Source organism: Gopherus flavomarginatus, chromosome 17 (genome assembly GCF_025201925.1).
Source record: "Gopherus flavomarginatus isolate rGopFla2 chromosome 17, rGopFla2.mat.asm, whole genome shotgun sequence".
Classification (NCBI taxonomy): Eukaryota; Metazoa; Chordata; order Testudines; family Testudinidae; genus Gopherus; species Gopherus flavomarginatus.
Window position 1 is genome coordinate 16771785 of NC_066633.1, and position 13792 is coordinate 16785576.

General features: G+C 43.0%; 1 protein-coding gene across 1 annotated transcript in view; it reads right to left on the reverse strand.

Annotated features, from left to right (window-relative positions):
• PAPPA (pappalysin 1) overlaps positions 1-13431 on the reverse strand; it is a 217316-nt gene extending 203885 nt beyond the window's left edge. Inside the window, exon 1 of the mRNA XM_050926896.1 lies at positions 13035-13431. Coding sequence (XP_050782853.1) covers positions 13035-13431 — 397 coding nt within the window. The remainder of the gene's footprint in view (positions 1-13034) is intronic.
• Between the last annotated feature and the right edge of the window lie 361 nt (positions 13432-13792).

Below are 13792 nucleotides of genomic sequence, written 5' to 3' on the forward strand. Positions count from 1 at the left end.
AATGCCTGAGAGACAAGGCTGATTTTTACACAAGAAGCAAGAGTCTTTCAAAAAAAGATGGGAGAAATATGTAAGGATATGACGTGAACGATATACCACTGTCTTTCTGGCTCATGTACATTCTGTAAGCTGAATGCTACTGCCACAGCAGAGAGAATAGCGCTGTGAGGAATACCTTGCACCTACAGTGACCCTGGCAGAAAGAGCTCTTCTTCCAACCATTTTGGGTACAATAAAATGAACCAAGATTTTACATGTCCAAAGTATTGTGTATATATTAACTAATGAATCCACGCAGCATTGCTGTGAGGATAGGAATGTATTATTAGGCCCATTTTACAGATAAGGAAACAGAGAGATGAAGTATATGGCCCAATGTCAGAGGTATAGCCAGGATTAAAACTCAGGACAACCCTCTACCTATCACTGGACTCATTCCTCCAGATCACCTCGTCAGGGGAGGAAAAACTACTTTTCTCCTATAGAGCAGTTTTGACACTTTCATTCACAAATATCCTTTTCTCTGCCCCAAGCCCCTCTACATTATTAGTAGAGAAAAACCTCTGTTCCTTTCCCAATTTCATCAGCAAGGAGTCTCCATCTCCTTGTCTCCAACCAAGTTCTTTATCTCTCTTCCTTAAAACACACTTCACAATCCTGCCCTTCCACGATGACATCTCCATGAAATTTTGTACTGCTTGGAGTTTACCCTGTCACCCAGTGTCTGATAAATGCCTAAACCATGGTGTTTCTGTATGAACTAAAGTATAAGTTCTTTAGGGCAGAGACAGCATGTTCTGAGCACACTGGTGGCACTCAAATAACATGGCAGCTGAATGGCAAATTATGTTGACTGACTTTTGAAGAATGTACTGCACACAATTTACCTGTGATCACTCTGTCATGACATAAGAAGAGCCGTTAACATATGGGATTGGGAAGAGAAGTACGCCGCTGCCAGAGAGTAGTGAAGTATTGCTAAAAATTACAGAAGAGCACAAACTTCTCTAAAGGTTGGGGATCTGGGATTTCATTGCAGCTCATTACAGAAACAAGGATGTACTTGTATAGTCCTTTTGTGGGGTTTTGCTTTGGGCCCATCTCTTGTGCTCTTTTCACTCAAATTTCTTGTTCACTGACCGATGTTCACTCACAAATCAGCATATTTTGCCAGTATCTTTCAAAAGTCTCACCCCACAGAGACTGCACTGAAAATGCTGCTTGCCAAACAAATGAGTGACCATCTCCCTCTAGACCATTCATTACTTTGCTTTTAATTCTGGGCCAAAAAGGCACAGCCCAGCAGGTGGCTTTGAGTCACCTTGGTGCTGCCTGGATTCTGCCTGCACTGGGAGCTGATGTGGTCCCTAGGGCAAGTGAAAGCAATCCCAGGGGCTTTTCTATCTTATGACAGACTCCCCATGCACTGCTCAACACTCTTCAATGATTGTAGTGCTGAGCACTACCTCCCCTGCCCACCCCTTCTCTCCCTGCTGCTTCCTCCACACCCCATCTGATGGAGGGTGAATGAGGAGGAAGTATAGGGTCATGTATGCCCTATACTACTGGAATTCTCCCCAGAGTTGTTGTGATCACTTTGCAGTCCCTGTACACCAACAGAGTAGTTTAGAGCAGCTGGGACAGAGGCCAGAATCTAACCGTCCATGTTTCAAAAGGAGTCACTTCAAAATGGAGCTCCAATGGATTTATGAGCTAGGAGTCCTGCAGCCTCCATTCATTCTGATTTCAATGGGACTATGCAAGTGACCAAGAATTACTCCTGTGACTGAGGTTTGCAGGATCAGGCCTTAACTTGACAGCTGAAAGCACGACTATATTTACCTAAAAGGTTTTAGTAGAAGATGATCCCACATCAGAACTCCAGATCAATCCCCTTCAAATTCTGGGGATGTTTAGATATGAACCCAGACACAACCAAAAATGGCCTAGGCCTGTCTTGAGAAGGGAACCAAACCAGAAGCACAAACACCCCTAAATCGGAGAAAGTTTACATCTAGCCCCAAAAGCTGAAGCGCAGACTGACATCTTGGTTCTGGAGATCTCTGAAACCTCCAGATAAATGGGACTGCAGATAAGCTCAGACCATGTGGTGGTGAGTGCAGTATAAATATATTGATCAATAAGGTAGACAGAAATGCATAATGTACATTGATGTTGGGGGACAGAATCAACCTTTGGTTAAGCATGAATTTCAGTTACCCATAGTCGGTTGAACAGAATTCTACACAGGCTACTACAATCTCAACAAATATCTTTTTTTTTTCCTTTTGGGACCTTGAATGGTTATTGGGTTGACACATCTTTAAAAATGAATTGATGCTAGCAGCAGCTTGCTTCTCTTCTCCTTCCACATCCCACACAGATACACTGGTAGACATACTGTCAAACAGACATCCATAAGCAGATGCACAGTAGGAAACATCCAGTAACCCTGCTGGTTCCAACCCCCAGCCTGGGGACGAGTCTATGGCTGCCTTTCATTAACTACCTTCTGGGCTTCCTCCTGGGGTTTGTGTTTGTAAACAGAAGAGGCAATATTATTGCTGGATTCTGAACATTAGGGAGGAAAAAAAGTTTGGGGCCAGAAGACTTCAGAGCTGAGTTTACATGTGTTTGTTGTCAGGGACACAAAGGGCTTATTGTGTGAACTGTATATGCTGTGATTTTACAAGGCTAGTGGGAATACCATAGGTATATGCAGAAAATGCTTTAGAAAGAAAAACAACCCCACGTTGTACAAACGCTTCCCATTGCATCACCAGAACGAACACACATCCCGATTAAATCATCCTCAGCAAACAAAGTCTCAGGGAGACCGAGGGGGGGACAGTCTTCGGTACTTTGTTTCCCCATTGAGTATTACACCTCTAGGCTCAAAACTCTGCTACACAGGTGTAAATCTAGAGCACCTCGTTTCTTTGAGTTTTACTTTGATGTACTCGACAGCAGAATCTGGCTCACCCTGGTTATCCTTCCCTCTGCCAAACACACGTTTCAAAATCCTGTGCATACCATACTCAGTGAACATTCAGCTTGGATTCCCAGTTTTCCATCTCTCTCTTAATGTTGCCGTTCAAGAGCTAAGTTGTGTGCAGGTTCCAATTTTTCTTCTGTTTACACTGAAAATTATAATTAAACTATTTCTGGTGAAGGGTGTTGTTTTGACAACCCCAGAGACACAGTCCTTCTGTTTATCCACAGAAAAGAAGAATTCTACAACAAACAACAATAATGCAACTTTCCCCTGCATCTACCTGGGCACCTCAGTTCTAATTGGTCTGTTCTCATGGCTCATTCAATCCTTAGCTTCCCTGCTGATACTGCCTCCAGAACTGCAGTTGTTCATGGGGTTGTGGACATATTGGACTGCGACCACTCATTTGATGTAACTGTAGGTCACCAAACCACCATCAGAAGAAAACACCTTTCTGTATCTATTAACCAGATCTATATTCAAATCAAAGACAAGCATTGAAATGCTCTAACCCACTGATGTTCCCCTGATGCATCTCTGGCTGGACTTACAAACTTCTCAGCACCCCACACTCCCCACTATGAATAATGGGAGCTGCTGGGTGCTGAGCTCTTGAAAATCTGGCCCAGAATCTGAGCCTATTCGTTTAGAATAAGGCTTCTGAAATGGGAAGACGGCAAACACTTATAGCCAGCTTTTTCTAAAAAGCTTATCAGCAAACAGACATATTCACTGATGCACAGAATAAACCAATGGTTTCCCCACAGCATTACACTATCCTATTTTAACTAGAGATGAGTCTGATCTGAGAAGCTTGGATTGGATCTGCACTTCTCCCAAGTTCAGGGGCTGGTCCATGTTAGACATAATAGCAATTAATTTGGATCTAAACATCTCCTGACATTCATGGTCTTTGGATCTGAGATTTTAATTTAAAACAAACAATCTCTGTTTTTCTGATATCCATTCCCCAAACAGTGAGTATGATCTACACTCCCCCCACTCCCTTTTCTCATTTATTGTACCATGCTAAACTAAGTGATGTTAGAAAGGATGATTTTGCACCAGTCTCCACTTGAACTGCACTGCTTACCAACATGGATAGTAAGACTTAGTAAGATCTGAGCAGGTGCAGGGAAAAGTCCTACAGGAATTTAGAGACACCACCTTGACTTTAAATGAACAGAACCCAGATTAAGGAGTAACGTGTTACCACTAGAAAGAGCTAAAACAGTAGACCAGGAGCCAAGACTGCTGAGTTCTATTCCTGGACCTGTCATTGACACCCTGTGACATCTTCCCCCAGTCACAGCACCTCTCTACCTCAGTTTCCCTGCTTGTAAAATGAGGACAATACCAACTTCACATTTGTGGGGTATGTCATTGTTTGAAGAGTGTTTTGAGATCTCTGAATGACCGGGATGATGTATAGAAGTGCAGTTATTGTTATTACAAAAGAAGAAGTCTAGAATAATCAGGGTAGGTGAAAAATCCCCTGCATTCAAAAATAAACAAAACTGACAGTTATTAAACATATTGGTACCTCTCCTCAAGTAATAATTTCCCTCAACCCTTTGCTCCCTTAAATATTAAACAAAATCTTTGAGTTATTTGAGTCCTTTTCCTGGCTCTGACTGCTTGAGCACCAAGAGAGGAGGGAAAACAAGGGAGAAACAGAGCTGGCAGCCGATACACTTGTGTCTGGAACAGGCCTGCTCTTCTCCCAGTTGCACAGAAAACCCCTGGGAATCAGATGGAGCGGGAGGGGATGAGCAAGTGGGAGGGAAATGTGTATGAGGAGGTGACCTAATGCATATAAAGAGAGGATAAGTCACTGCATTAAATGGAAGGGGAAGAGATAAAAGAGACCTAAATCTAACTCAAGAGAAGCAGGTGAGGAAAGCCGACCAGCCCTCCAGAGTTAATTGGCCTGGGACAGAATGGATTTCTACTCTAACACAGTCATCTTTTTGCTTCTGTGAGCTGGTACCATATTATTGTGAGCTGGTACCTAATATCACCTCTGACTCTCCCTCATGCCAATGTCCCATGCTTCTTAGTTTCACTTCATCCCCATTGTTGAAAGGGTGCAGGTAATTCAAGTGACCACCTGCTCCATAGTTATATAGCAGTAGGGTGGATAGTAAACTGGATAAGCTCAATACTGCCAGGAACACATGCACTTGCCCCCACCCACCATGTACATTTCAAACAAGGAGTGGTAAAAACTCTTAAGCACCAATCAGAGAGATGTCCCTCCAGGTCTATGGGGCACAACCATCATGCGGTGAAAGATGAATAGAACTTTGGAGAGCTCAAGGCTATTGAAGAGATGTTTTTTACTTATAGAGACCAGGTAGGTGAGGTAATTATCTTGTATTGGACTACAACTTCTGTTGGTGACATACACAGAGCTCCGATAAAAGATTTTACCTACCCCAACTTGTCTCTGTAATATCCAGGGACCAACATGGCTACAACACTACCGCATACATGGTATCTGCTTGTCAGGCAAAAGGCAAAGAGACTGAAACTCTGCCTATCAGGAAGGAAGGAAATAAGGGGGAATCAAGGACCCCAGATAGTCAGAGAAGAACCCAGAATATGATGGTGATAAGAGAGGGCAGAGAGGACTGATCAAGAACATTATACACTTACATCATCCAGCAGACCTGAAAATTGGACAGTGTATTTTGAATAAATAGTTATTTTAACAGTGAAAAAAATAGCTTAGAAGAGACAAAGGCCATAATGGGATTTGGATTACAACAAAAACGACCTCTTTTCCTCGCCAATTACTCTGGCGTTGAGGGTTTTGTGATTTTCCCCTTCTAGTCCGGCTCCTATATGCAAGGCAAGATAGGGCAGGAAATCAATGGATGTTAACTCTCCTGCAGGGATGCAGAAGGGGGACAAGACACAAAAGGGTCTCTTTACAATCCTCGTGACTGATCTAAAGCCCACTGACATCAATCTTACTGTCTCTCCTTTGACTTCAGATCCCTCATGACAGATTCTCAGCTGGTGTAAACAGAAGTCAACAGAGCTATGCTAATTTGCACCATTTAAGCATCTGGCCCATCGTATTTATACTCTGACAATCTTGACTATAGACTTTGTGTCTATAGGGTCAGGGTTAGTCAGATGGAGCAGCAGTTTACTCAGCGAGAAGTTCTATTACGATCACCCTGAATAAAGGTCGCAGAATCGGAGATTCTGGGAACGGTCTCAAGCTTCTCTCTTGTTTTCTTTTCATCCTGTGGGCTAACCCTCTTTTTTTCCCCACGGCTTTTACACTCTTCACAGATTTTCCTCCCAATGGGCCATTGTAATAATGCCTTCTTTTATGTATGGCTTTGTGGAGCTTGAAATGTATATCAAACACATGCATTAAATGAAACCCACAGAGTTTACAGGATCCTTCAATTGTGTCAAACAATTTAGAAGAATAAACAAGCTTTCTTTCCTTTATGACTGGAGTTTAAATGCTCTATTGATCCAAGAAAAATCAAAGGGGCTTTGGGAATTGTGTGTGTGTGTGTGTGTGTGTGTGTGTGTGTGTGTGTGTGTGTGTGTGTGTGTAAGAGAAAGAGAAGAATAGAAGGAGGTTAGAGGTGAGCAGGAATTAATAGAAGAAGAGCCAGGGATTTTTTTTTCCCTACAGAAAGCTGGGATAAAAATAGAGAAAAAATTCAAATCTCATTTACACCAATGTAAGGGAATTACTACAGATTTACACTGGCATCAGTTCAGAATCAGGCTGAGACATTTATTTTTAGATGTCACACTTCTAAAAACCAAATACTGGAGCAGTCTTCATTCATTGTCCCAAACAAAGCAGTATCAAATACGTAACATGCAGGGCCATGGCTGTAAAATACTGCCATTTTTAAAAAAATATGTAGACTAGTAGGGTTGGTATTTCCAGGCTAGTATTTAGTAGAAAAGATGGAAATGAAAGACATACAATCCTGCATGGAACATTGCTTCAGGACTATTTGGGATATAGTGAGCAATTTAAGGAAGAAAAGACATTATTCATATTATTGATTTGTATTACAGTGGTGCCTAGAGGCTGTACCAAAGAACAGAACGGGCTTTGTACAAATACTTAACAGAGGCTGCCACAAAGAACTTACAATCTCAATAGAGAAGACAGACAAAGGGGCAGGAGAAAGAAAATAATATCCCCATTTCACAGACAGAGACTAAGTGATTCCCTTATACATAAAGCTCTCCCAGCGTCCTCGTCCCTGCAGCTCACTTCCTGCAGATCTCCCTTTCTCATGCCTACACAGCGAAAGCTGTGCACAAGCGAGCTTGAATCCAGCCAGAGTGGAGGATAACAGCAATGAAGACAGCACAGTTTGGGCTTCAGAGCAGGAGTAACAGCCTAGCACAGACCCTGGGCATGTGTTTGACTCACAAGCCTGCTCAAAATCCTGCGTTGTGCTCTCTTCACTGCTCTTGTTACCCCTGCTAGCTGGATTCAAGCTAGCTCAGGTACGCTAGCCCCAGCACAGCTTTTGCTATGTAGAAGTTCTCTAACTGAGCCAGAGACTTGCCTTATGGAGTGTAGTTCTGTCACAAGCTCTGGTAAAAATCCTATATGGGACTTGAGGGAACCAGTTTACTCTGTGACAAACCTCAGAATTTAGGAGCCTTAATTTACCAACCTTCACATACGCAAAACCCTCATTCCATTCCACACACACCTCCCTCACCGTGACCACCGTTCCACCTTTATTTTCAATTACTGTATTTATTAGCAAAGCCACAACGTAGACTCTTTTGTAAACTGCTCTCCTGAATATGGTGGTCTGACCACTTGAGTAGCCAGCAGAACCCACACGTCAGGACCTTTAAATACTCTCTGGGTTCTAGAACAGAAACCTTCTCAAACTTTGGCCAACTTTCCTCCCTTCACCAGTTCTACCTTGCCTCCACTGAGGGAGGAGAGACACAGATAGAGGGAAAAATATTTTAAAAAACTCCATGGCTTCCCCCCAAACAAGTATGAGGTTTTGCAACTCCACCCCACCACCCAATGTTGCAGTCTTCTCCCCTTTCTCCTCCCTATTTCTGCTATCAAAATGAACTAAATCACAAACGCACTGAAGTGTTTCTAAAATGACAAGCCACCAGTGGCTAATACGAAATGAGGAAGTAATCCTAATCTCAGTACCAGGTACCCACTGCATAAAACAGCTACCAAAATTGGCACCAGTTATTTGAACCCTTGAGCAGAATGGCCAAAAATACAGTGAACTATGGAGTCAGACCAATCTATCCTCTTACCCCACAGGTGGCTGATTCAGCTCACAGTTTAGCAGCATTGGCAGAGCATCTTGGTGGAGGACTATTCCCACTGCTTGCCAGGCTGCACCTACTATGCAGATAAACAGAAAAAAAATCACTGTAGATTGTTGCTTTACCCAACCTTTTCTGTTCTATTCCTTATACTATGCCCATCACCTTGGTATCAGTGCACCTTCCAGCAATGCAGTAAGCAATGGCACTAGAATGAGTCACATATGGTTCTTTCATTCTATGGTAATCAAATCAAATAGATATTTAATTTAAAAAAAAAACGCAGTGACAAATCCATGCAAGCGAAAAACCGCAGACTGTTGAAGAACAAATGATGCAGCATTATCTGCCCGTTTTGGTGCTACATTATCTGCCTATCTGCTTTGTATGGGGGGGATATCAAACGCAGCATCTGTGCAGAAGTTGAAAGTGCACCTGCTAAAAAACCAGCTGGCTGGAAAAGCACCAACATCACACCCCACCCATTGAGTCCAACGAAAGTGTATTCATCTGCTAGCAGATTAAAAAGTATAGGAGGAAATCACATGGGTATGAAACTGTGTGTCAATGTGCTCTGATGCTGCTGTTTGAACACTGGAGCATTACTTCGTATCTAGGGTGACCAGATGTCCCAATTTTATACGGACAGTCCCGATTTTTGGGTCTTTTTCTCATATAGGATCCTACTATCAGCCACCCTGTCCCGATTTTTCACACTTGCTGTCTAGTAGCCCTATTCGTATCCCTTATGTACCTTCAGATTAACCCATTTGTTGAAATCGTGCTGGAGGCATTACTGCAAATGGCTTACTGCACACTGAGCGTGTGACTTTAAAAGAGCTCCACTGCGTGCTGATTTTGGCATTTCTTTCCCCTTGGATTCTGCTGCAGTTGTGTGTTCACCAAAGAGGGAAGTTGGGAAAACACAGGCACTCCCTTACATATGAAGGTTTATTAACTTGGGATCATGCTCTCTGTTGGCAGCCAGAGGGATAGAGATGGAGAGAGAGAGAGTGTGTGAGTGAAAGGGAAAAAAAAAAAAGAAAACAAAACACAAATAACTTTTACTCTTCAGAGCAGGCACGCCTTTTTACTCCAGCTCCCACGTCTGATCATTCACACAAACCTCTCAGCTCCTACCTATTAAAGAGTCAACGTCACACTGCTAACAAAACACAGGCCATCCAACTCTTGAGCTTTCTATCAACAACACACACAGACAGGAACAAGCCAGGAGGACCCCATTTCTTAGCAATTCTCAGGGTGGAAACGTAGACCGGACTATCTCGGGAGTCCAACAAAAACAGGGTCAACTGTGCATTGCAGTCTATGTATTACATGGATTTTAGGTAATCCAACTGGATTAACGGTCACCCTCGTTTAACCTGGTTAAATTAACTTCTTGGTTTATGCACTAGAGATGCATCCTGATGTAGAAAGGGCTGCATAAGAGATTATTGCTGTTTTTGAAAGCAATCATAAAGCGCTGTTTGAGCGTGTGTGCGTGAATGTGTTTGTGATGCAGGACGTGGGGGTGTGTCTCTGCAACCGCTGTGCGACCTGACTGTATGGTATTTTGTGAGGTCGCCTGTGCTGCATGTGTGTCTGCTGTATGGGCTGGCGTAGCGAAGGGATATTCCATGCTCCGAGTCTGCCTCTGGGCAATCGAGGCTGGGGTTTTGCACAGCACATATTAGTGGGTCAAACTGCAATCTTCTCCACAGCTTTGCTTCGCAAAATGCCAGAACCAATATCAATGAATCCAAGCAGGGCAGGAACAACCCCACTGCCAACCAGTGTGAAAATCGGCAGACTCTGGTACCGAGGGCCGCCTACCATCAGAGACAGGGGGGTGGCCCGAACTGATGACTAGCCAGTAGAGTAGCTCTATAAAATTAGGCATTTATAAAAATAAACTGAATACAGCAGCAAAGGGCAACACAAGGAAATTTGGCTTCTGAGCAGCACAGGAGCTCCCTTTAGCCTGAAATAGATCAGCTCCTTCTCTCTCAGGGCTCACTTGGAGAAGCCGAGGGCAACTGGATTCTACCTGAGATCTTGGGTGAATGAATTCAATGCACATCCATTCTGCCCTATGGGCACATTATTGACTGTGGCTGGCAAATGGAGCAATGATTATTCTAAAATCCAGGGCTGAACCGGCAGGGTGCAGGGAGAGGGAGGGACAGAAGCATTGGTGAGGGAGGGCAGAGGAAATGATAGGAAGGATACTAAAGAAAATGAGAAGTTTCGTTTCACAGAGGTAATGTTCTGTTGTTATTTACATCCTGTGCAACCCCACTGACTCCCTCCCCTCCCTACAACATATCACCGGTAAAGACAACGATAGACTCTAGGGGCCAAGACTGCCACTTACACCAGCAGTGAATTTGGCCCCATCTCCACTCCCATTTTAGTGTCTAGACAAACTACTGACTTCCGTGGGGTCACACCAATGGGACTCGGAGGGCAGAATCAGATTCCTAAATCTGTCACATCCAAAACATGTGAAAACGAGAAAGCCAAGTTTCTGGGCACCCCTGAATCTAATCTCTCCTTAACCTTGCAGCAGGTCTGGGAGACCGTTAGTGTGTGGAGGATACTCCAAGTGAGTTCCTCCTTGGATCTATTCCAGGTGTTTACACACACAGCCAACCCTGGCTCCTCTTCAACTGAGGGAGGTGGAGTTTACCAAAAAAAAAACACCAAATCAGTGTTCTCTGGAGTAAAGCTACAAGCTTTATGGTTCTAAACTGGGGCATTTCTTTTCTAGCGGCATGTTGCTTCCGTGCATAAAATGGGTCAGGTGTTTTATACAAGCAATAACTTAAACTCCCCTATTCAATTAAAATCTTTTATTTTACTACCACCTTTGTGCATGTGTGTATCTAGATTCCTCATCATGTGGATTACACATTCTTGTAAAACAGTGCTTCCGGTGTTTGATTAAATAAGTGTATATATTTGCTTCGTATTTTCATTGACAATATCTCTGTAAACCTACACTCTGTCTTTCCCCACTTGAAAAGGAAGCAATTTCAGACCTACTGTTGTAAATCAAGATTAGGAATAAGGGAGGAAGGGGAATAATAAATAATGGGGAATGGTGATAATCTAATCTCTTCCTTGCCTGAGATCACTCATCTCTCCTTCCTAGTTGGACTTCAGTTTTTTTCCTTACCATAGGCAGAAGGAAATACAATCTACTCTCAATACACTGACAAACGTACTACATTCTCCTCCTTAAAAGTGCACACAGCAGCTGGGCACAGGGGAAAATCAAAGCAATTTGCTGCAGAGTCTGCTTTGTTTTTGTTTTTTTCCTGAGAAGGAAGAGACTTTCTTGAATGACAACAATCCCATAGGTCAAGTATAGTGCAGTCAAGAGAAAGGAAATAAAAGAATGGAATGTGGCAGGGAGGCAGGAGGAAAGCAGCCCTAAAGGCTGATCAGTGACTATATCAAGAAGAAGAAAAGCATCCGCTGGTCTCTTGTAGGAAATGACTCTACTTAAAGGGAAAGGGAAAACCCTCCCTGTCTCTTTAAGTCATTCTACGACATGGAAAAATTGTACTTTCAGGGAATCTCCTTGCCAAAAGAACTGTAAAATATGTCCTCCTCTCTGCCCCTCCACCATCCCGCGTCTCCTCCCCTGTTTGGTTTGGTTTTGTTTAAAGGGCATTTCCATTTTCTATAGCTTTCTTCAGAGCAAAGATGAATGTTTGAGCGATTATGAGGGTTTGTAAACCTTTTACTTTGTCAAAAGTATCCAGTTTTATGGCAGCTTCACCATACGTTAGTACTAAAGCAGAGGGAAGGAGCGGGAAAGAAAAAGAACACACATTGCTGATGGGCTCATAACTTTTAAATAAGAAAAGTGCAATACTCCTCATTATTGTCCTGATCCGACAGCTTAGCTCAGTAACTGGTCTCAGTACTAAATAATTTCACAGGGCAATTTGACCTTACAATCATGTGTGTTACACTTGTGATTTCAAAGGGGAGAAAAAAAAATACTAAAAACATCCTCTAGATGCTGTACCAATCAAGTATAAGCTGAGTGTTGAGGGGTTGGGAACTTTATGAACTAAACGTGACTACTGAGGCTTCACAATAGCCAAAAGTTCCTTTACAGCTCTTTGGAATCACATGCTAACCTAGTGTCTAAAAAGGTAACAGCTGAAATAAACTGAAAAACTAATAAAACCCGAAGAAATCAAATAGGATCCTCATACGCGCTTTCCCACACAAACAAATTACGTGTGCAGGAATTTTTTACACACACGCACACACACATACACACACACTTCCTACAGTTCTATTTTTCCTTATCAAATTAAATTAGAAACGTATAGAATGTGCTAGTCTTCCCATTTGTACATTAATTTAAAAATAAAGAGACTATTTGGAATAATGCCATCACCTCCGGCAAAAGTTTACTTAACTTTTATATACACACACACACATATATACGCACACACACACACTTTCAGATAGTTTGCCAAGTTTCTAGTTCATCAAATGTAGAGATATCTCTAATAAACACACAAACGTGTATACATACATCAATACATGTATATGTATATGGAGACACACACACACACATATATATATACACATATTTAAATATACATTCACACATTGCACACACATGCGCGCGCCGACACTTAGCTGTTCTGCAGATGTGTGAAACATAAAAGGGATGCTACAGGCACAGGGCACTACGTACCTGCAATGACAGCTGGTGATCTCTGTCCTCCTTCAGCTCTCAGCCACACTTGCAAAGTGAAGGCATCTCTGGGCAGCTCAATATCTGCTTTCAGCCGCAGCTGATCACCTTGTCCACTGAAATAGAGCGCCCTGCTTGGGGTAAGGGAATCCTCTTCGCCCTTTACCTCCCGCTGTTGCCTCCTGCGGGGGACAGGCAGAGGCTCCAGACTAGCAGTGGAACGCCTGCCTCGGGCTAACCTGGTGGCACAGGTGCCCGGGGCGGTGTAGTGGATCTGGCGGGTGTGCCTGGTGTCCCTTCTTGCCCTGCGGGAGCGCTCGTCCATCCCACATTCGGGTCCACTGGCTACGGCTGTACAAAGAAGCGCAAGAGGCAGCAGCAAACTCCAGAGCTGCATTTCCAATCTTCCCCCCCCTTCTCCCCTGCAAATCCTCCCGATCTGCCAGCTTTGGGCTCCTCCTTGCCTTGACTTTCTTCTCCTGTTCACCCTTCTTGGGTATTTGCTCTTTTTATAACCCTTCTCAGTTGCTTTTTCTTTTCTTTTTTTCTTCCTTTCTTTCTTTCCTGCTTATAGATTTTTTCCCTTTTAAAATAAAATAAAACAAAAACTCCTCTTGGGTTAAAGTGTTTTTCTCTGTTCTTCCTACTCTATCTGTCTTCTTCTTCTTCTCTATTCCTCCACAGCTGGAATTCCTCTCTCTCTTCTTTTCTCTGCTGGATTTTCTTCCCTTTATTTTTTTCTTCTTAAAAAAAAAAAC